Source organism: Leiobunum rupestre, chromosome 1 (genome assembly GCF_980474605.1).
Source record: "Leiobunum rupestre chromosome 1, qqLeiRupe1.1.hap1, whole genome shotgun sequence".
In the NCBI taxonomy this organism is placed as follows: domain Eukaryota; kingdom Metazoa; phylum Arthropoda; class Arachnida; order Opiliones; family Sclerosomatidae; genus Leiobunum; species Leiobunum rupestre.
In genome coordinates this window covers 58,217,846-58,243,398 of record NC_143384.1, presented here as the reverse complement: position 1 = coordinate 58,243,398, position 25,553 = coordinate 58,217,846, and the positions used below count along the sequence as shown (strand labels likewise).

Here is a 25,553-nt window from a genome sequence, read left to right as displayed (position 1 = left end):
TTTAGGCACGTCGATATGAGTCGGAAACTCACGTTCATTGTTCTTCGAAAGAGTTACGATACAATCATCCCTTAGGTTGTTCCATGTTCTCGGATAACTAATCTCGGCTAGACCAACCTCGTAAGACCCATCGATTTGAACACATTCCGGGAGATACGTATGGAATTTACTCATGGTATTACCCTCGAAGAACTTCGAAGAAGAATCCGATGGTAATGTAATGTAGAAACTCATACTATGATAATTTCTTTAACCCAACTGTCAAATGAGGGTGGATATCCCTTCCAACGTACTAATTTCTCAACTTGTCCGTCGGGAGTCCGCCTGCTTCTTAAAATCTTCGCAATTATAAACGGACAATTTTCCAGGTCTTTACCGACTCGCTGTATTTCCTCCTTGTAGAAAACGCCCGTAATGAGCTCAGAGTTGAGATCACGTAGCTTATATACCGGCGGATCTCTTGGAATTCTTTGAACTACACGGAATAATTCTTCCGTCCAATTCGCCAAATATCCCTTTTCAAATGTTTTCTTATTTTTACTCATTCTAACAATATCTCCGATCTCAAATGGAAACGAAATTGGCGGGGAAAAATTAATTTTCCCATACAAATTTTTCCAGACCTTATCCGAATTTTCCGGGGAAACATCAACTGGTTTACATTTTATAGAGCTGTGATAATTATAGTTGTATGATCCAACAAGTTCTTTCAAAACATCAATATATTTATGGGTATTATTTTTAGTAAAGTAACGATACATTCGTTCTTTCAAAGTCCTGTTAAAACGTTCGACGACGGACGCCTTTAATTCTGAGTGCGTTGCGAAAAATTTAATGTGACTTTGTTCGAAATATTTTTGAACAGCGGAACACACAAACTCACTACCGTGGTCGCTTTGAACTCTTTTGGGTTGACGTCCAGACGTTAGAATATTTTTAAAAGCCTCCACCATTGTCCGTCCCTTCTTATTTTTTATTGCTACTACAATTGCGAACTTGCTGAATACATCGATACAGCAGAGCAAATACCTATACCCTTTATTCACACGAGATAAACTTTGCAAATCGGCCAAATCAATTTGCCATTGGTCGTCAATACCGTACACAATAGTTCGATTCCTCTGAAATACACGTCTAACTGGTTTATGCAGCGTGTATGTATCTTGATTTTTAAGGAAATTTTTTACATCTTTCAACGTCACCTTTACGCCTTTCGATTTAGCCTCATGATAAAGCGCTTTGACACCTCCAAAGGAACCAGACTCCCGGACATTGAAGTATATATCCTTTAGTCTATCCATTCCGCGTGCAGTTTGCACTACTATAGTTATGAAACACCACCTCAGATATTTCGAAGATTATTATTATGATTATGATTAAGAAAGCGGTCAATACTTTCGGATTTTTTAAGAATGAATCAGTAAGACTGGTTACAACAGCAGCTTCCATCGCACTACCGTCCATTAGGATGGATAAGTTATAAGTGAATAGAAAGTAAAAATTGATTTTCATAATATGTCAAATTTTATTCGAAACGTTACAAGACAATCCAATTTTGAAACCCATTACCAATCATATTACTATCATAATCGTAATTTTTTAAATCAACAGAATCTTTCATTTTACGTTTGTTTTTACTTTTACTAGATATTACTTCCCTAAATAAGGATTTAGGTACATTTTCCTTTACTAAACAATTGTAAAACTCGTCCACTCCGGGAATGATTTTAATTTTTTTAGAGTTTACCGCCCAATACGCCAAAAGATCTATAATATGCGAACCGGAAATTGCATCACCTTGATATATTAATTCACCATTTTCGTTAAACTTAATATTTGTAGATTTCTCTATCCATTTGTACAAGGTCAAACACTGGTCAATATAATACCCTGGTATAGCGGAGGCGATTTGCGTTTCCCAGTTTTTAACTAAAGTTTTTTTCTTTTCTTTCACTCCCTTGTTGAGGCGTTGCTGTAGTTTGTGATTAAAAATATTTAGTTTTTCAGTTTGGTTCAATTTTCGGCGTTCCATAACAATGTTAGGGTCAGTGTGTAGTTCGAGGAGAGAATCCACTTTCGGTATCTGCTCGTGATTTTCTCCCACTTTGGTATTTCCAGTTTGAAGTCTTCGAAAAACTTCTTCCGAAACTAGTAACATTTTACGAGCCATCACTTGATTGCTTTGCTTATTGCGGCGCCTGCCACAGAGCTAAGAATTGAGAGGATTGGGGCCAACAAAATGGGTAAAAATCCACCTGTTTGATTAAGAATCTTTCTTCCCCTTGATGGGGATAACTTTCGATTAAATTTTCGAAGAACACTACGATGTTTCTTCAACCGCTTCTTCTGCTCATCTGAAATTTTTACTGACCCTCGTAAAACATTTATACAACATTCGGCTAAAGTTTTTAACTCTTCATTGCTGGCGTTTTTAATAGCGGCTTTTCTTTGACGCGCTTTTCCACTCGATAAATATTTCAAAAAGTTTATATTTTCTTGCACCCTATTCGACGAAACCATGTTGCGATTTTATGCGCTTTGACGATGGCACAGCGATTGGGATCTTGATGGAACTTACAATGCTCCGGCGGACTTAAACAGTATATGGTAGAAAGACGGGGGCAGCTCAAATCTTCAACGTTTCTAACGTCAACCGTTAAAAATTTTGAGAGAACTTCCGCTTTTTCTGTCCCTTTGCAATAGAACGTAGTGGCCCTTTCAAGGATATGTTTCGCGACAGTTTCTCGACTGCTATAAGCGTGTTGACCCTCGTTCCAACGCAAGTCACAAATGTTCCACTTTAACCACCTGCACTGTCTTTTATCCTCCGGTGAGAGATCCGAAAATGGAAATGGTGGTCTGAATGTCCATGCTTGATAGTCTCCCGTTTGGTCTATGAAGAGGGCCACTTCTTTAATGATCCATTCCCCCTTCACTCTATAGAAATTCGCTTCTATAAAACCAGTCATTTCTCAGAAGTCTAAACTGTCATCAATAAATTTTCGTCAAGAGAAATCACTACATTTTAAAGTCGGAATATATTAAAGTTTACTTACATTACAATATATCATAGAAGATAATCACTTCTGCTCTTTGGAGGTTTTCTTTCGTCAGCTTTCCGGATCAGAATGATTTCACCCCAAAGATCTATGTCGCTTTAAAAGGAGTCCTACTGGGGTTAAGGTTCGCTCAAATAATAACATCGTAAAAACCAAAGTACAATGTTGACTGGTAAATCCCAATCAATATTTAGCCATTAATCTAATCGGGTAGATTTAGAAATTGTATTTTTCCACTCATTATTACTACATACTAATAAATATTTCTTCCGATAGATTATTTGGGTAAATAGATAGCCGCTTGCTCTCCTGGTATAATTCCAGACCGAAGTCTATGTTTGTCATGAGTATTCGGTTTCAAATCAATCAACAAGTATCCGTAAGGTTCAGATACGGCTTGTTTGAACGCGTCTATGACGAACTTGCTATTTACGGGTGATATTTGTTTTGCAAGATGATATATAGCTGACTGGTCACGTGGCGATTTAAAAATAACTAAATAGTGTGCATTAAGGTTCAATGTTCGTATCTCCTTACCGGGGTAGTACAAGTTTTGCATTAGAATCAGGATCGAGGTATTGCGGTGATGGCTGACTCTAACGAAGAGATTTGTCACATCTTTGTTATTCGCAATCTCACACAGCAAATCATCAAGTATTACTAAATTCTTTACATTAGGATCAAGAATAGTTACATCTAAAAGTCCTTCAAGAAATTCCACCGCTGGCGAGTAATTCAGAACGGAATTAAACAAAATAGATTGATATTCGGTGTAACACCATATTACTCTCTCAGGAACTGGGTAAATACACGTTTTCATATTCTTAATTAGGTTTGCCACAAACACAAACTTTCCCGATTGGGTTGCACCACTTATTATTCCGTTAAAAGGGTGCTTTAGGCTTAGGTCTATTTCCATGACTAACAATGTCGAGGAACAAAGAATGAATGATATCTATTTAATAAATGTATTTTATTTATAAAAGCATTTTCTTCGAAGTACAAATAATAATAGTTAAAATTTCTTTACAAAATTCGTGACTCAGAAATGTTTGGTTTAGGAATACATTATGCGTGGCATTAATATCGAGAGACTTTACGGCATCAGGGTATGATGTTTCTACTCTCTCGGACCAATCTTGAACTAAACAGTCATGTTCTAATTGTGATGGGAGGGAATACATACACCCGTTGCATTTTAATCGGATTGATTCACGCAGCTGTGACACCACGTTATTTGCGATCAGATCTCGAACCCGTATGGTCTCTCCTAAAATAGTCATTACATTTTCGTACTTCTCAACTAAGTTCGTCCACAGCTCAAACCCAATGTTAAACCCTTTCTTAGTCGGGAAGAGCATTCCGTAGCTCTTTCCAGTTCCAGGAACCATCTCTCGAATGTCCAACACACGTCGGTCTTGATAAGTAGACATCTCGATACGTTTGGTTGCCGAACCTTCGAAGAACGATGTAGAGGGTTGGATAGTTTCGCTTTCCAGAAATGATGTGATCACCATTCGTCTGTTCCATAACTCTTTGAATTCGGTCTCAGTCAGAACGATTCCCGATGAACCGTCCGTTTGTCCCAGCTTTATTTTTCCTTCCGCGGTGATGGATACTGCTTTCTTTGCCGAAATTTGGAAAATATTTGTTCCGGACCTTCAAATATATAAATATTACTAACGTTCGTTGTCGAACTTGAAAGTTCTAAGTTATTGAAAATAAAATATACTTACATTTCAAAGTCTGATGTTTCGTCTTCTTCGTTGTGGATGTCGATGGAGAGAATAATGATAATGATCTCAGGCTTGTCTTTTATACCCAATTAAGAGTATAAAGGTCGATGCAGAAATAACATACAATCGTCATGGGATTTCCCAGAATGCATTTACGTACTCCAAATGTTTACTTTTATATTTGATTTCGATTATTAATTAACTTTGGAATACAAAAAAAGAGTAAAGGTCGGTATTTATCTATTGAATATGGTATTTCTCAATTTGTTTTACTCATATGGAAATTTTAAATATTCCTTTACACCCTGTATCGTTCTGAACTCTGACTTGTACGTCATTAGCCCTCCAGTTGATAAATACCGGAGATAATAATGGTTCAAATTTCAATTTAATAAGCATACTGAAATGTTGTTTATTTCTTAGAACATGATTCACTCGATCTTCGTACGGAATAATATGTACGGTCACATCGGAGAAACGAACACGCTTCATTATGTGATAGGATTAGAATGAACAAAATAAATATCTATCCTTCGAATAGCGATATACATTTAAAGTTCAGTTCTCTGTCCTCTAAGTACCGATATACCCTCAAAGTTCAGTTCTCTGTCATCTCAGTATCAATATTCTTTTAAAGTTCAGTTCTCTGTCCTCTAAGTACCGATATACCCCACAGTTCAGTTCTCTGTCCTCTAAGTACCGTTAAACAAATAATATATGAAATAGGCTTAGAAAATGTACATGTGGTTCAGTTCTCTGTCCTCTAAGTACCGATATACCCCACAGTTCAGTTCTCTGTCCTCTAAGTACCGTTAAACAAATAATATATGAAATAGGCTTAGAAAATGTACATGTGGTTCAGTTCTCTGTCCTCTAAGTACCCTGGGATAAGTAAGCAAACATTTGAATCCCCACGGAAATTTCAAATATCACTCTAGGGTAGGTACACGAACTTTTGATTCTCCTTTGAAAAAATCTCCCCCTCGCTCCAGGGTAGGTACACGAACTTTTGATTATCCTTTGAAAAAAATCTCCCCCTAGCTCCACTTGGCTCCTTCGGCTCCCCCACCCTAGCTCCCCTTGGCTAACCCGGGCTCCCCCAGCTCCCCCTGGCTCCCCAAATGCTCAAACATACACTCCCCTACTACTTACATTTCATCAATTTTCCTCTCTTTGTCACAAATTGCTATTCATATTTATCAGATGGAAATGTATATATTTTAAAACCCTTTTTTAAATTTGAGCCTTGAAACTGTAACAGGAAACTCACAAAATATTAAATTACAAAGGATTACGTGTAAGTTGACCATTTAATTTGTTGCAACTCACCAAAGAAAATACACTATTAAATCCATATAAATATTTTGTAATCTACCTAATTGAGAATATTATAAAGTCATCAAGCGATTTTTAAAGCCTTTAATTCAGGTGGCCGGGTTGCAATGCGTAGGAGGGTGGTAGCAAGCCCTTCCTGCCACGCGAGCCAACAGCTCCCTACACCAACTATTACCGATAATCTTAACAAGTTTTTATGGAAGGGGAAACCGAAGGACTCTGGGGAACCACTTCAACCAGTAGAGATAATTTCCAAACTCAACGCAGGAGTTGCTCCGTGTTTTCACCCACCGCAACAAACCATACGAGCCCAGCTCCTCTTGCTGTGAGGCGAAAGTGATAACCACTCCGCCACCCCACCTATTGATCCGAGTATCGTCTCACGAATTGTAATTTTTCCAAATTTATCCAGGTTATAGCTTTTTTGCCCCGATTTTTAGATGGTATTTCTACATTTTCGCGTTTTTAAAATTTTACTGATGAGGTTAACTTTCCTACCAAATGTTCTTTGAATTTTCTTTTTATTATTGCAGATTCACCAATTTCTTAAAACATAAGAGTATGAACCTCTTTACGGCACAAAAGCTTTGAACAGAGAAAGCTTAAGAAAAACTAACACGAAGACTAAACAAAAACCACTCATTTCTGTATTTACTCTCTACAATAATGGAAAAGCTTTTTCCTTAGTGGTGGTCATTTTGAAAAGTAATTTAAAATTAACAAGTTCTTACAAAAAAGTTCAACAAGTCACAATTCATGTTTCTTCACTTTTTTAAAGTTTTTTGGCTTTTCTCTTTTGCTTAATGTGAGTTCCGAGAAAAACATTTCTACTCTCAGAGTTAAGCTTCGTCAAGCTAAGTCATTCTTAATGTTTGGTTCTTAAGCCAGGGACCTTTCGAGTAGAAAAAGATAAAATCGAATGAAATTTACTAATGGCGTCTAGTTTTGTCATGTCGTTGAAAAATTTAAGTCGGGGCGCGCGCTGGCGTCACTGCTGTAGATCATTTGAGGTGAAAGTTCACTAAACGTGGCGGTGGGGAACAAAAATTATGACGGCTGAAATGAACGGGTGGTTTTCACTTACGAGGAGACTACCCGAGGTGATAATCACCGATTTTGTTGAAACTAGATGGGTATGTAGACCTTATGGTAACATGAAATTTCACCAAGGGAAAAGTTGCAATGGGCATTAGTTTTGCCATGGCAACCGAAAATGTTTTTGACAACACAGTCTGTATATTTTCTCATTGAAAATAACATGGGAATCTGAGCACTTCTGTAAAAAAAATTAAAAAAATTTCAAATTTGAAAACAAATGAAATAAATTTTATGATATTTTGATGAATTTTGGTCACTTTGATCAAAATATGTAACAATTGATCAATTGTTATTTTCAATGGGACAATATACAGACTGTGTTGTCAAAAACATTTTCGGTTGCCATGGCAAAACTAATGCCCATTGCAACTTTTCCCTTGGTGACATTTCATGTTACCATAAGGTCTACATACCCATCTAGTTTCAACAAAATCGGTGATTATCACCTCGGGTCGTCTCCTCGTTAGTTATTTCCAAGGTAAGGAGAGCTCATAATCGTTGCGTTAGTGTTAAATTGCATTCCGCAGCGATAAGAAAAATTGGTCACCAACAATTTAAGGTAGTAGTGTGTACTAAATTGCCAAGAGTGTCACCATAAAAGTGGAATGCAACAAATTTATGAACAATTTATGTAGTATTCGTGATATCACATCAATGAGGTCTAACCTCAAATAAACAAAACAATATTTGAGTTATAAAATTGACGAATCATAAGATTCAGCGGAAATGTGACGAAGGAATGTCATTCCAAATCCGATTGATATTTTCCAGTTTCTGTTTAAGTAAACATTTTCCGCTTAAACTGAACTATGAAAAAGAAGCTTTTTGATTTAAGATAAGACTCAATTTGTGCTTAAAAGACGAAACCCACTTATTATTGCTAAGGAAAATCTCTAAAATATCGTAGTTCACCAACTTGTCCAAGCTACCTAAAATGATATTTATAATTATCGAACAGCCTTTTTTTAAATTTGGGAATCTTAGCCATAAGCAGTACTAACTAGTCATTTTAAGATCTATTATTGGTAATTGTTCTTTTTGAAATACCTTATTCTGGGAACTGCATTTGAGCGTCTGATTTGGAGAAATTGGAGATTATATCTATACGAATAGCCAAATTTGGTAGCTGTGCTTCGAGGGAACTGCAAATGGATGAAGCCTGTTACAAACTCTGAAGTTTAATGAAAAATGAACTGATTATATTCCTTCTTGTTCTTTCTTTGCATTTCGAGCCCCTGAAATAACCTATTACTAGTGTAAACACTTCCTAACATCGAAGCCACATGGCCTTCTTATTTTAAGGGGGCTCTTACTCAAAGTCTCTTAAATTTACAGTCGCAAGGAATTTAGGTTTTTCTAGCACACGTGCAAATCGCTCGGGCGAAGAATATACTAATAAAGCTGTGTCTTGTGACAAAAGTGCAACATTTTAACTAGTTGGGCTAGAAACATTTTAGTTTATAAACTTAACTATTATGATTTAAAGCATTTTTCCCTGGACTCTGTCAATCTCATATAAAATACATACTTTTTGATGGTGGCCTGTTTAAGCACTTAAATTTAATATATATAAAGATTTTAAATTTCCTCTGATATGTTTAGCAAGATAATGCTCAAATCCAACAATATAAAAAAGAAAAGACCCTATGAAATTCATAAAAAGACCCAAGCCTCCCTCGCTGACCCCATCCAAATTAGGAGTTATATAAATATAACATGTTAATCCAAAAACACGTACAATTTCCCATTACCTTTGGACATCCAAAAAAATTTACAAATTCATTCGTCCAAAATATATCTACCCAAAAACATCCTTGAGGCACCCAAAATCTTCGACTTCCGCAGCGCCTTCAAGTGCGTTGGCGGCGTTATTCATCATGAAAATAATAGCGACATTTTTTGGACAAAAAAAAACAAAATTTAATGCATTATTTTTAAAAATTAATCAAAAATTATCTTTTAAATACCTATGTTTTCCTTTGAAAATCATTTGTACTACTAAAAAAACGTTTCGCCCTTTAAATAATATCCAGAGATTATTATCTTGTTAATCCTACGGTTATCAGATTCAGATTTAAAGTTACGTTGTGGTATTTTCGATTTACCAAATAAAAATGTTATTTTAAACATATGAGGAATTTTGTAAATTCTAAAACTAACAAAGCGAGCAAAGCTTCCTTGGTTTTGACTTCACTGATTTTTAAATCTAAAGCGACTTCTCGGTTTCAGAAATTTGTTCTTGTAAGAAAATTTAGCTTAGGAGAAATAAACGAATCAAATAAATTATCCCATATCTTTGTTATGCTGCGGCACATAAGTCTTTATCTAAATTCAAAAAGTTATTTTAAAAAGGTAAAAAATATTTTTATTTTGAAGGGTCATTCCATTAAGAATCAGGTAACGCGACCACCATGAGTCAACGGATTTTCATTAAATTTGGAACACATATTTCAGTTGCCAAAATATGAAAGATTTCCAAATATTTCTCTAAATAATGAGCGGTTTTTGATTTATATCAAAATGGCCGCCACCCATGAAAAACCATCTCTTTGAAAACTTAAATCCGTACCCTTTTATATAATTCACTGTAAAATCCTAATTTTACATACAGTCTCAACGAAATTGACGGAGTTTATGTACAACAAAACTATAAAACCGAATACGAAATCAAACATGACGTATCATTTATATTTTCTGCGTTATCAAGTCTTTTTTTAAGAAAAGGTAGATTCGGGGGGTGTTTGTTTTGAGACAATTACGCAAGACGCCCAACTCTAAAATAAATATATCATATATGCCATTATAGAGCGTAAAGAGACCTTTCTAACCATATATTACTATATTTGAGTATTTGAGTGTGTAACGGCAATAACTATATTTGAAAAACTGCAAGAAATACGGTTTTAACGTTTAATCAATTCCGTACTTTTTAGAAAGTATCTTATGAAAACATTTTAATTTCTAAAAATTCAAATATAATAATATACTTTACGTAGCAAAATTTGACAAAACGAGAAACATACAGAAAATGTCGTATTTATTTAATATTTTTTGGTCGTGCATTCGATCTGATTTAGGAAATTGTTTTAAATACTGAAATTTTCGTTTCAAATATTTCTTGAGCTCGTTTAAGAAAATCACTGTTAATCATGAAACACCTGCCAGAAGTGGTCGTTGGCTCTGGATCAGGTAATAGGCAAAGTATATCTTTAAGGGGAACAAAGCATTCGTCTTTTCTTCAAGGCCAACTAAAGACATTCGTAAGTTGATCTCTAAACATGAACTTTAAACGATAATCGTTCTTTTCTTTGTGAGTGGCAAGTACGGTTGCTACTAGGGATGCAACGGTTCCACTTTTTTGGACTATCTCGGTTCCGGATCCGGTTCCGGTTCCTAAATTTTTGCTTTATCGGTTCCGGTTACGGTTCCAGTTCTTAAAATTTTAAAGAGAAAGGGGATGGACACAAATCTGTTGCTTTCCCCTTGGCTCCCGCCGTTCATCCTTCTCGTTCACCCGCTCCTTTCCCCCATTGCTTTCCTCCCTTCTTAATCACCAGAATTTCTAATCACCTGATTCTCTCTCTCATTCTCATTCACCGGAAGGACACAAAGCTGTTGCTTTCCCCCTGGCTCCCCCGTTCATCTTTCTCGTTCACTGGATCCTTCTCGTTCACCCGCTCCTTTCCCCCATTACTTTCAATCTCCAGAATTTCTAATCACCAGATTCTCTCTCTCGTTCACCAGCTACTTTCCCCCATCCCCATTCACTAGATACTTTGCCTTATCTCTCTCGTTCACCAGTTGCATTCCCCCATCCCCATTCTCCAGAATTTGTTTTCCTCGCGCAGATTTCTGATGGATGGAATTTACCCCTCTCTACTCTTAACCCCTCCCTCGTTAATCATAATTTCCACTATCGCTTCCGAACCCCTTAATTTCTAATCTCTAGGCAATTAAAAACAAGAAATATACATTTCCAATTTTATTTTACTTTTAATTACATGATAGCGTAAAACACGTTCTAATATTAGACCGACAATATAAATAACGCGTTTAAATCGTATTTTATCAATATACCCATTCGCTATAAATCGCAGCAGTTTGCCAGAATTAGTTTTACCTCACCGAAATACTTCATGTACCCAAAATTGGACCGCAAATTGTTTCTTTTTAGGGGAATCTCTATGGGAGTTTAACATTACATTAAAGCTAAAAGGTCCAGTTTGGGGTACTTAGTAGAAGGAAAGTGAGGGCGAGGCTCCGATCCTAGGATCGAGGATCGAGGATCCAGGATTTTAGGGCTGAAATGGGGGTAAAATCGTCGAAAAGTCAATGTATTTATGATATTTCTCGCGACGATTTGTTTTCCCGTATATCAACATATTGTGTCCAGGCCAACTTGTTCATTTATCTACGCTTATCTCGAAAGACACTTGAACGTATATCTTATCACGTTTTATCGTACGGAATAAGTTGAAATGATGTCAAAATTGATAACCTAGGCGGCGCGTGCGCAGATTACCCCGGGGGACGCGGTTAATTTGAATTTAAGAGTGTTTTGACGTCATGGAATATTCGTTGTTAAAGTAGAATGGAAATATTTTTAAACTTCATTTTAATATCATTGTAGTACGCTTGGCACTTGAACCAATCTCACGAGTATTTCTTAAAACGAATATCTCGATCGCGTTTTATCGAACGAAATAAGTGGAAATTATGTAAGTTGTATGATTAATAACCTAGGCAGGAAGATAGCGCGCGCGTGCGCGGATTACCTGGGAGGCGCGGATTGCCCGAGGAGCGCGGTTAATTTGAATTTAAAACATGGATTCCCTCTCCGAAATAATTCATGTACCCAAAATTGGACCGCAAGTTTTTTTTCTTTTTAGGGGAATCTCTATGGGAGTTTAACATTACAATAAAGCTAATAGGTCCTAACGAAAAATCAAAAAAATTACTTACTTCAACCTTTCTCCCAGTTATTAGTTTCGTTTTAAACTTGGTTTACGTTTTAGTTTTACTTTGCTATTCTAGAAAATTCAAAAATTCCTTTAGAGTTTATCAGTAAAACCACTTAATTTAAGTATTTTTTTTAATTAGTAGATTACGCACCTATAATCCATGATGTTTTCATTTAAATTCAAATTATAACGAATTGAAAGTTTGAAGAAAATATTAATTTAGTTTGTAATTTTACCATAAGCCAACTTAATTTTTGAACTTCCAAAATAACTTAATGTACTAAGTTACGTTTAAAAGAACCTTTTGTAACAATTCCAATATGTAAATAATAATAATAATAATAATAATAATAATAATAATAATAATAAATATAAGTATAAGGATTGAAAAAATACTTAAAGTGGTTTTACTGATAAACTCTAAAGGAATTTAACTTTAAAGGGTATCTTAGATTATTGTTTTTAATTTTATTCAAGTTGAAAACGTATTAAGAGTCCTTCAAAGTACTATAAAAGGATTTTATTTACGAACTTAATTCATATTTTCTTCAAACTTTCAATTCGCTTTTATTACTATTTAAATACGGTAAAATATAATTCTTATACACAAATATAGTCAGAAAGATACTATAAAACACTAAAATTAAAATTAAATTAAATTTGTGTGGATAAGATTTGTAAATATCATTTTGAAACTAATAACTTTCACGCTTTATTTAAGTCAAGCCAATAAAAACAATTACCTATATTTTAAATACGGTAAAATATAAATACATTTCCGATATGTAAATAGGTAGAATAACACTATGAAAAGTTCCTTTTTCTTCTTTTAATACGACAACACACAACTCTGATACGCAAATATATAAAGAAAATATAAAAAAAAAATTTACTCTACGTTCGATACGTTAAAATACATTTCCGATACACAAATATAGATAAAGAAATACTATAAAATGTAAAAAGGTAGAAAAATACTACACATTAACCATTATGAATTTAAGCTTACAACATCCTTCACGTATAGAGCATAACATATATGTTCAGAGTTAACTTGTTTCCTCGTTATCTTTATCGCATGTGTTTTAAATAGCGTATGGAATAAGTTAAGAATGTACTGAAATGGTGTATGTTTAAACCTCGTAGAATAAAGAGTAAAACATATGTTCAGAGTCGGCTTGATTACTAAAGCGAATAACACAGAGACGTTTCCGGTGTAGTCACGTAGGAAGAAAAATACTACAACACTCTCTATACTCTACATTCAACACGTTAAAATATACTTCCGAAATGCCAATATAGGTAGTAAAATACTACAAAATCTCTATACTTTACCTTCAATACGTTAAATTACATTCCAATATGTAAATATAGGAGGAAAAATACTACAAAAGCCTCTTTTCTTGGCGTTCAATATGTTAAAAAAGATTTCTGAAATGCAAATGTAGGTAGTAAATACTACAAAATCTCTATACTCTACCTTCAGTACATTAAATTACATTCCAATATGTAAATATAGGTAGTAAATACTACAAAAGCCTCTTTTCTTGGCGTTCAATATGTTAAAATAGATTTCTGAAATGCAAATATAGGTAGTAATTACTACAAAAGCCTCTTACTCTACGTTCAATACGTTAAATTAATGATATGCCTCCGATCGAATCGTTCATTTTTTCCTATTTAAATATACGCATTTAAATTAGAATTGCTTCTAGTGTTCGGCAGTCGATTAATTTTTATCCACAAATTTTCCGATTTATTTAAAAAACGTTGGTAAAAAGAATATCATTTTAACTTATTTAATTGTGTTTTTTACCCAACCAAGCATTTATTTAAATAAAAGTGGTATTTATTTAAATAACCAATAGTTAAATAAAAATTGTTAAATGTTTAAATAATCGAAAGTGAACAAGCCTATTTTTTAAGTAAAACAAACAGACTTTAGAGTTGATAAGATTTGTAAATATCATTTGAAACTAATAATTTTCACGCTTTATTTAAGTCAAGCAATTACATTTTTAAAAATGAAAGAAGTTAAACAATATAAAAATTTGTAAATATTGTAAATATTTTTAGGTAATAAAGAAATTAAGAAATGTTTTAATTAAAATATCTTTCATTTTCTACTACATTTTTTTAAAAATGAAAGAAGTTTAACAATATAATTATTCTAATATAATTTCCAAATCAGGTATTATTTAAAGTACAAATGCATAATTTAGTGAAGCAATTCTTATTTAAATACTTTTATTTAATTAATTTGTGTATCTGAAATGTATTAATTGAAAAATAAGTGGGTTTTACTATTTATCACGGTTTTTTATATATATATATATATATATATATATATATATATTGGAATTGTTACAAAAGGTTCTTTTAAACGTAACTTAGTACATTAATTTATTTTGGAAGTTCAAAACGTATTAAGAGCCCTTCAGAGTACTATAAAAGGATTTCATTTACAGACTAAATTAATATTTTCTTTAAACTTTCAATTCGTTATAATTTGAATTTAAATGAAAACATCATGGATTATAGGTGCGTAATCTACTATTAGACCGAACTAATTAAAGAAAAATACTTAAAGTAAGTGGTTTTACTGATAAACTCTAAAGGAATTTTGGAATTTTCTAGAATAGCAAAGTAAAACTAAAACGTAAACCAAGTTTAAAACGAAACTAAAAACTGGGAGAAAGGTTGAAGTAAGTAATTTTTTTGATTTTTCGTTAGGACCTATTAGCTTTATTGTAATGTTAAACTCCCATAGAGATTCCCCTAAAAAGAAAAAAAACTTGCGGTCCAATTTTGGGTACATGAATTATTTCGGAGAGGGAATCCATGTTTTAAATTCAAATTAACCGCGCTCCTCGGGCAATCCGCGCCTCCCAGGTAATCCGCGCACGCGCGCGCTATCTTCCTGCCTAGGTTATTAATCATACATCTTACATAATTTCCACTTATTTCGTTCGATAAAACGCGATCGAGATATTCGTTTTAAGAAATACTCGTGAGATTGGTTCAAGTGCCAAGCGTACTACAATGATATTAAAATGAAGTTTAAAAATATTTCCATTCTACTTTAACAACGAATATTCCATGACGTCAAAACACTCTTAAATTCAAATTAACCGCGTCCCCCGGGGTAATCTGCGCACGCGCCGCCTAGGTTATCAATTTTGACATCATTTCAACTTATTCCGTACGATAAAACGTGATAAGATATACGTTCAAGTGTCTTTCGAGATAAGCGTAGATAAATGAACAAGTTGGCCTGGACACAATATGTTGATATATGAGAAAACAAATCGTCGCGAGAAATACCCTAAATACATTGACTTTTCGATGATTTTACCCTCATTTCACCCCTTAAATCCCGGACCCCGATCCCGAACCTGACCCCGTCCCCGGGGGTGGCGTCTCGCCATCACTTTCCTTCTACTGTACTTTTGGTCCGAAATGGGGTACATAGGGCCGAAAATGGTGACTTTGGTCGTTTATAGGGTACATTTGGTCCATTTTGGTCCATTTTTGGGTACATCGGAAATGCAGTTGGAAAAGCGAAGAGCCGTAATTTTTTCCACCCATCCCCAAATTTAAAGTTCTAACTCACGTATTTGTAGTGTCTAACAGCAGTATCGTCTGACATACGAGGGACAGTCACAAACGTCGTCTTCTTCAGGTACAGGTGAGATGCATTTGTCAGCGACCGTAGTTACTTTTGGCGTCGGGGGAATGTCCCATTCTAGCGAGATGTACTTTTTTTCCGATGGTGAATTATCCCTCGACGGACAGTTTGGAAAGCATCTGGCGTGTTCAAGTTCTGGTACGTCTCCTGATTCCCAGTGTTCTAAGATTCCATGGCACTTGTAACATCGTACTTCATCGCGCCGTTGAATATAGTAGAATCCGGCCTCCGCTAGTTTTCCTTTAGTGACGTTCGGATTTTTCCAGTGACGAAACGTTTCAAGTCGATACGCTTCGATGTCCATAACTGATCTAGACAAAATACGCTCTATAGTTTCAAATGATACATTCACTAAGCCTACTAAACCTAATTTTATAAATATGGTTAAATTTCTACGCTTTTTTCAATATGCAAATTTGTTTTAAATATGCCTAAAATATATAGTTTACTACAAAAATAGTAAATTACTTTCTACGCTAATCTTACCGCTACACGACCTAATTTTATGGCTAATACATTTCCTATCGAGTGTTTTTGGTACTATGAAATTCTACGTGAAAAAATCCATTGCTCAAAGTTCAGTTATCGTTCAGAAAATGAAAGTCACGTGAGAATCGGTACGTCACGGGAAAATAGAAGAAGTATTATCACTTGAGCCCTTTTATCATTATATTTATTTATCTACGGATTATTTCAAAGTTTAGATGGCTCCATGGATCTCAATACAGTAAGCCCAAACTAAAATATGGTAATAGTATGCAATAAAGAACGCAACACATATTTAAAGGCTTTATTATTTTCGATCTTTACGCCTATTTTAAGCCTATGCGCGCTAGTAGAAGTGTGTCAACAAAAAGACATGAAAATATTAATTAATTTGAAAATATATTCGATGCTTACTGGTTTTTTACCAGTTCATTGTAAGTACGTTAATCTATTTTAGTCCTATTTACGCCTATTTTAAGTTTTAAACGGGTGCGCGCGCACAGAAAATGAAAGTCACGTGAGAATCGGTACGTCACTGAAAATAGGGGAAGTGTCATCACTAGAGTTCTTTTATCAATATATTTAATTAAGGATTATTTCAAAGTTTAGATGGCGCCATGGTTCTCAAAGCAGTGATATTAAAAGATCTCAACGGGTGGAATTGGAGAAACGCTAAAAATATTCATTCTCCCTGAGTATAAATAAATAAATAAATAAATAAATAAATAAATACATTCTTGGCGTAGTAGTAGGATTTTAAGAAAAAAATTAAATACGGAAAATCAATTATTTTATTTTAAAGGTTTGAAATGTCTTCACTTGTGATTTCCCACCAAACAATTTCAACATCTTCGATGTAGGCTATCTCATCCGGGGCATCCCAAAAATTATGTTTCTTCTTCAATATTGAACGTTGCTTGTATTCCCCGTATCGGTTAATCTGAATACTACTACAAGAAAGAAAGAAAAAGGGGGTTAGAATAAATGTTTTTTAAATACGCTAATTAATTTCGTAAACAAGCATAAATTTTAGTTCGCCCTTCCTCCAAAATATCTAATAGAGCTAGTACATTCTCGATAAATATACATGTTCTTGGGGAATTAGAAATTCTGGTGATTAAGAAGGGATGAAATCAATGGGGGAAAGGAGCGGGTGAACGAGAAGGATGAACGGCGGGAGCCAGGGGGAAAGCAACAGCTTTGTGTCCATCCGGTGAATGAGAATGAGAGAGAGAATCTGGTGATTAGAAATTCTGGTGATTAAGAAGGGATGAAAGCAATGGGGGAAAGGAGCGGGTGAACGAGAAGGATCCAGTGAACGAGAAGGATGAACGGGGGAGCCAGGGGGAAAGCAACAGCTATGTGTCCTTCCGGTGAATGAGAATGAGAGAGAGAATCTTGTGATTAGAAATTCTGGTGATTAAGAAGGGAGGAAAGCAATGGGGGAAAGGAGCGGGTGAACGAGAAGGATGAACGGCGGGAGCCAAGGGGAAAGCAACAGCTTTGTGTCCATCCCCTTTCTCTTTAAAATTTTAAGAACTGGAACCGTAACCGGAACCGATAAAGCAAAAATTTAGGAACCGGAACCGGATCCGGAACCGAGATAGTCCAAAAAAGTGGAACCGTTGCATCCCTAGTAGCAACCGTACTTGCCACTCACAAAGAAAAGAACGATTATCGTTTAAAGTTCATGTTTAGAGATAAACTTACGAATGTCTTAAGTTGGCCTAGAAGAAAAGACGAATGCTTTGTTCCCCTTAAAGATATACTTTGCCTATTATCTGATCCAGAGCCAACGACCACTTCTGGCAGGTGTTTCATGATTAACAGTGATTTTCTTAAACGAGCTCAAGAAATATTTGAAACGAAAATTTCAGTATTTAAAACAACTACGTCAATTTCGTTGAGATTGTATGTAAAAATAGGATTTTACAGTGAATTATATAAAAGGGTACGGATTTAAGTTTTCAAAGAGATGGTTTTTCATGGGTGGCGGCCATTTTGATATAAATCAAAAACGGCTCATTTTTTAGAGAAATATTTGGAAATCTTTCATATTTTGGCAACTGAAATATGTGTTCCAAATTTAATGAAAATCCGTTGACTCATGGTGGTCGCGTTACCTGATTCTAAATGGAATGACCCTAATTGCTGGAAAAAAACGGTATATCCCGTTTGGAAAGCTCGTAGATTTCAACTGAAGATGCGTGTTAGAATCTGCATGTTACAATTTATTTCTTACTATTGGCAATGTAAGAATACTATAACATTTATTATTTTCAACAATTTATACAGTAAAATTTTTAAGATTAGTGTGTTTCAGATGTGGCATCAAAAACAGTTACATAAACAAAATAAGTCTATTGTTAACATTTATATGCGCTGTGTGTAAGACAGCAAAGTGATGCAAATATTTCATACGTTTTATCTCTGTCATGCGCAATTAATTACAGCTATAGCGACTATGTACTAACATTTGTAAGTGACAATAGTGCACACAAATCCCTTAAAGATTGCGTGTAAAAACGGTGGTGTTTTTGTTTCGATCTGAGAAGTTGCCACGATTTTGTAAAAATAATTTAACTTTTCAAATACTATCAACGAAACATGGTAAGTTTAATTCGTAGGATTTTAAATAAATCTTTTTATACCTATTATGAAATATTCCGTTGAGTTGTTCGCAGAAACAAAAACTGTGTCTCCTCGCGTAGCAAAATATCGTTGATAAACCGTTGGTGAATTGTGAAACTTTGTTGATAGAAAAACGTTCTGAAATGGTTGACGATGTCACCAAAATAGTCGGTTTATAAAACGGTTGATACAAACTCTTTTCATACTAACAGAAACCCAAGTATAAACGATACATGATTAACGTTTATTTAAAGTCGATCTTAATGTATTATCAAACAATTAAAAGATGCCAAACGAACCAAGTATAAACGTTATAGGATTTACGTCTAATAAACATTTATAAAATGATTAAACGTCAACATTAAACATTTATAAAATTATTAAACGTCAATATTAAACATTTATAAAATTATTAAACGTCAATATTAAACATTTATAAAATTATTAAACGTCAATATGAAACATTTATAGAATTATTAAACCATGTCAAATGAACGTTTAATCAACTAAATTCTTATTTGCACGCAGATCCATAGCGTTAAATTTTGGGCCCTGGTATACGTGTACCGCCCACGCCCCTTAACAAATGAAAAGTTTAACAATACTCCTAAATTAAAAAACACACATTTTGATTAGACTCCGGCCTAGGGACCCTTCGAGACTAACGCACCGGTCAAGCCAACCACTATTGCTAAATTAAAACCTTAAAGTCACATTTTAATTCAGAGCAAAAGTGTTTAGGGCCATGTGAAAAAAGTGTTGCAGTTTGAAAAATTCTTATAAACTACTATGTCTCAAAAATGATTTTACACTGAGCATCTGATATATTTATATCAAAGCAGCTTAAAAATTAAAATATTGTATGCAACTCAATCAAGCTTCCACATAACATCAATTAAAATATTCGTCAAAAATATTAGACAGAGTTTTAAAGCAACTTAATCACATAAAAATATAATTATTGAATATCAATACAGCTTACACAGAATATAATATGAAACTATCTATAACTTAAATTGGGAGTTTTCAGATTTTCTTGCCTAAAAATTAATTTTTACCATTTAAATTTTAAGGTAGACTAATAATTTAAGTATGACTAAACACCAAGACAAATCATAGTAATTGGCTAAAGCAATTTATGACACTTAGGGTTTGTCCATTTTAAATGAGTTCAAATATGTTTAAAAGGCTGTTGCAAGCAATATGTGTTGCAGTTCAAAAAATGCATATATTCCAACAAGTATTACAAACAATTATAGACTGAGAAGTTTAAATTTATACATAAGCAACTTAAACACATTAAAATATAATGTTTCTATATTAATTCCACATAATATAATATTAAATTACTTATTATTGAAATTGGGAGTATTTAGAATAATTTATATATGACTTAACATCAAGACAGATCATATTAATTTTTTCAAGAAATTAAAGTCACACAGGGCTTGTCCTTTTTATGAGAGTTCAAATAAGTTTAGAAGGCTGTTGCGAGCAATGTGTCGTAGTTTAAGAACCAATAAGTATTTCAAACCTTATGTAACTTAAAGGTTTATATCTATGCCTAAGCAACTTTAAAATTAAAATATATTGCCTTTTTTCTCAAGCAAGCTCCCACAAAATATAATATGATAAATTTTATGATTAAAATGTGGTGTACATACATGTTCTAATTCAATTATATCCCATGGGATATACAGAGAAATACATTTGGTGTAAAATTTTAAATTAAGCCTAACATTTTTGCAGAAATAATTTTAAAACTAGCTCTAGCCCTAATTTGTCTGTCTGGCTGACAGTGCTAACGGCTCTCTTCATTAAGCCTAGGACACAAACCAAATTCAGGTTATTTCATTTGTGCATTAGTTTTTTTAAATAAATTTTGTTTTTAACGTATCTATCACAGTCCATATGCCGTAACCTAACTATTTTAAAACAAGTCCATAGCAATTACGATCACGTTCATTAAAGACAGACTAGTTCTAAATTCTTAGTCATGGTCTGTCTGCTATACTCAGTCATGACCGCCTACATGCGCTGGTTCCACGTGCGCTCCCTGGCGGCCTGGACTCAATGGTCTGTTAGCTAGGTTTTAAAATATAAGGGAAAATATAAGTAGAAATTTTCCATCAGAATTAACATCAACCTTTTTTCTACAACAAAATGAAATATAAAGTTGTCTTTGTTACCCGGGTCTTAACAGTTCAAACTAATGCATTTCCATTTAAAGAAAAACGGTCTTGCTTAAATGCGTACGTCTTAATTCTACTTCTGGATTAATTCCACAAATTTGTGTTAAGAATTCTACGATGACCACCGTTAAAGAAAGCACTATTCCGTACAGATACAAAGTGAAAACATTAGACAAATTCGTCAACGTGAAGATGTTCGCTTCCTGAACGACGCCATCGTCCTGGACAAGTAGAGGCCGCAGTTCTACCTCATTTTTGTAAATTTCGCACGGTGCGTTAATTCTAAATTCGTGGTAGCGGAGCACACTGCAATAACGTAATACATTTTACAATTTAATTTCCAAATCAATATCAACAAAATGTAATATATGTATTAACTGTATACGCAAATTCCTTAATCCACCTAAAATTCGACTTAAACTAATTGACACGTGGTGAAGTAATTCTATTTCTAACTTTAAAGATTTTTAAGATTCAAAATATCATTTAAGGCAAATTAGCACAAAGGTCTCAATAAGAAAACGATTCCAAATCATTTTATGTTTATCGTGTGTGGCCGAAGCACTTTTAGTAAGTCTAAAAAAAATAGCTGCTCTAGTTTTTACTTAAATAAGATCGAGTATCGGGAAAACAAGCCGTCAAAGACGACTGATTAGTTTCAATTGAAATTGCATCGAAACCAACTAAAGACACGTCTAATAAAATAAAACCTTACACGTCCATTGCCAAAAATATATATATATATTTGGACTATATAACAGATAACCACTGATGTACAATAAAACTTTATTTAAAAGATATGCTTGGTTCTCTGTTCTTTATATAGTTATAATATGTACAAGATAGTCCTTAAACATATTTAGTATACATATTTCGGACTATTAGTAATCAGCTGGGCTAATAATGAAAAGGCACCACCTTCGGCCAAAGACATCTAGGGAATTTTAATGCCTTTAAACTGGTGTCCGGGTTACAATGCGTATTAGGGTGGTTTCAAGCTCTTCATGCCACGCGAGTTAACAGCTCCTTACCGTTAACATCTACAAGTTTTTATGGAAAGGCGAAACCGAAGAATTTGGGGAAATCCCCTTCATCTGGCTTGAAAAAATCAACACAAAAGGAGTGGTTCCGAGTTCCACGAAACATTGATTTTAAAGAATTGTGTATCTTTGAGAATACGGATCTGACTTTGTTCAGCGAAAGATGAGCATCGCAAACTCATCGGCTGTAGCGCATGGAAGTAACAATTTAGTAAGAAATCGTAGTATTTCTTCAAAATTTGCAAAGCTTTCTGACCCTCTAGCTTTTTTTAAATAAAGTTCTTGCAAAAATACTTCTTAATATTAGGTAAATGAGGTTTTGTTCCAGATCAACTCTAAAGATTGGTCATCGAACAGCAAGAATGACGCGAACGTTGAATTATTAAATTTTAAAAAATAAAAAAACCAAAACTGAAAAATTATCTTAAATGTTTATTGTTTTTGCTTTTATTGGTATTATTTGGACAAAGGGGAAGGGCATTGCTCTACAAATTTCGCCAAAAAAGACACACGTTGGGAGATAAATTGTTACGTTGAGTGTAAATTAACCCAGTCAAAGGTGTAAATCGTTTATATTTTTGCTTAATAAAACTTTTTTTGCATAAGGTTGATGAAGTGCTAAGCCGTTAGAAACCAGTTATAATATTGTCTTAATCATAAACTTTGAAAAATGCAAACATTACGAAGATTCTTTTAACCATGCCCAGGAATCCATACCTCTACTTGGAATGCGTATCTTGGCAGATTTCTTTCTCCATGTGGCTGATGGTTTTTGACGTCACATTGTTAACTTAACAAACAACAAAGTGAGAGGGGAGCGCGCGGAGAGGGGATCTTTTTCTCTCATAGGCCGAACAAAGCCGTCAGAGTGATCTTGCCATACGCGATACGGCAGAATAAGTATTCCAAGTAGAGGTATGAATATACTTCTGTTCCAATTAAAAAATCATTTTTAAAAAGAAAGATTTGTCTTACAGATTATCGACTTTCTCCAATAGATGCCAAGGAAGTCTTTTGTTATAGAGGAAATGTAGTGTAAATGATTCAAAGGAGTCTTTTCCAATGTACGCCCTTTTTTCTTTTTGCAAAAGGTGTTTCACGTAGAGCAGTGGGAACAATTTGAAGTTTGATTCCCAGACCAAGGCTCGCTGCCCATTTACGAAATCCATTTGCAATTTATGGTCCCAATAAAATTCGTTTACGAATAATTCTTCGCTTTTCATATATTTAGAAAGACGTTTATTCCACATGGACCATGGGTTCTGAAATTACGATTAAAATACACTAATTGTAAAAATTAACCGTCTTGTTGAAATGCTAAAATTTACACAAAATATTTTATTTTTAACTCTTTTAATTATTTTTAAAATAATTCTTAAGAAAACCTTAAAGAAAGACATTTTAAAGATATATTATACAGGACACGAATTATTTATTAACCCACATTAAGTTGAAACTGCTCAATGTCATAAATATTGTTGGTATAAAATATTTAAAAAAAAATCCTTTAGAAAACATTACTCATATTAAACGTTGTTTCAGATATGCAGTTTCTTTAAAGATTTGCTCTATTTATTTTTTTATTGCGGCTACTTTTTAAAACATAACTAAGCGGGGTTGATAACTATGAAGGTCTTGATTGTGCATAACGGTGTTACGATCAACACACATTCTATGTGAAGTTGGAAACCAAATACTATTTAAAATAGCCGGCCTGCCAACAGTGTGAGATACATTTAAGTAAGGACTATCACCAAATTAGAATGGGTTGCCCTCGGGGTTGCCCTACCCTCGAACTTCACGAAACAAAATCCGAGAAAATGGTCCTGTTCAAAGTATATACAGGGTGACTTAATTTGATTGGCCCAGGCTTTTTTTTTTTTAAAAATTCTCTCGGAAGAACCCCTTTCTTTTGAAATTTTCAGAAAAATCGTGAAATTTTTCACCGTTTTGAAATTTTAATTTTTTGAAAGACAGGTGGTAGGCGAAAATTTTCAATCAACAAGTTGTAGAGCGTACTCGAAAACCTTTACAGAAATTGGTTTGGTCAAAAACGGACAATTATTCATTGAAATAATACGTCATGAAAAAAAAACAAGTTGGTACTACCCAAAAAGGTTTACGTCTCTTGAAAAAGAAAGAGAAACCTATCTAATTTGAAATGATCGTATGTTTGTAAAGATAAAAATTACTGTTTCTTAAGCCAAATCATTTTGAATAATTTTTAAGAGAAAATACAATTTACATAGTAGAATTCCAGAATTCACGCGTCTTATTTGGGGAAAGAATGTTGCAAGAAGTCCACGAAACCGTCTACTTTATGCCAACTGAATTTCCCACGTGTTTTTTATTATGCACTACTCTGTCGCTAAAAGTGTAGCTCCATTTTAGTATTTAAAGAGACACAGCTAAGTTTTAAAATCATTCTCTGAACGTACTCCAGTAAAATAAAAAAAGACCTCGTTATACCTGTGAGCAGCGGTCCAGGCTGGTCGAATTATACTACGGAGATAGTCAACGAAATGCACGTTAAGTGAGTCGATTATTTCAAATGTTGTATCCTGACGGTGGTCCAAATCACCACACTGTTTTCCATGCTGTCCGTGACTTTGAAAACGAAGGCTACGTGAATCACAGATTCCTTGGACCTGGCCATGACAACATCAACATGGAAGAACCTACTTTGCCGCCTACCCTCGAGCAAGCATAAGAATGGCCTGCTCTGATTTGGACTTGTCAAAGTACTACGTTTGGAGTATCCTTGGCCGTCATAACTATCACCCCTTTCGTGCCATGCTCCACCAAGCCCTTTACGATGGTGATCAGCGACTTCGGCTGGATTTCTGCAACTGGTTTTGTACTATGGCCGACGGAAACGAAGATTTCCTCCGTTTGACTCTTGTGTCCGACGAGTGCTCCTTTGGGAGAGACGGCCCGTTTGACAGCCAAAACAAAAACACATGTGGAGTGATGAAAGTCCACACTGTGGATTTCCTCACCACAATCCGGTACAATTCCTTTTAAACGTCTGGGCTGGTCTTCTGGGAGATCGCGTTATTGGGCCATTTTTTCATCCGCGTCGACTCAATGGGCAGAACTACCTGGTCTTTATACAAAATGAAGTCGCAGACGAGTTGGAAGATGTGCCATTAGTCGAAGTCCCACGCCTTTGGTTTCAGCATGATGGTGCACCTGCCCACCAAGAAAGACATATTCGTGCAGTACCTTAACAACGTGTTGCCTGGGCGATAGATAGGCAAGAACGGTCCAGTACGATGGCCTCTGAGGTCCCCAGATTTCGCACCGCCGGACTTTTTCCTGTGGGGA

The 25,553-nt window shown here is 34.6% G+C and overlaps 1 protein-coding gene across 1 annotated transcript; it reads right to left on the bottom strand.

Annotated features, from left to right (window-relative positions):
* Positions 1 to 230: 230 nt before the first annotated feature.
* LOC149963380 (uncharacterized) lies at positions 231 to 1,301 on the bottom strand. Its single transcript, XM_090166648.1, has one exon. It carries the CDS (start codon positions 1,299 to 1,301, stop codon positions 231 to 233), a length of 1,071 nt encoding a protein of 356 aa, XP_090022774.1.
* Between the last annotated feature and the right edge of the window lie 24,252 nt (positions 1,302 to 25,553).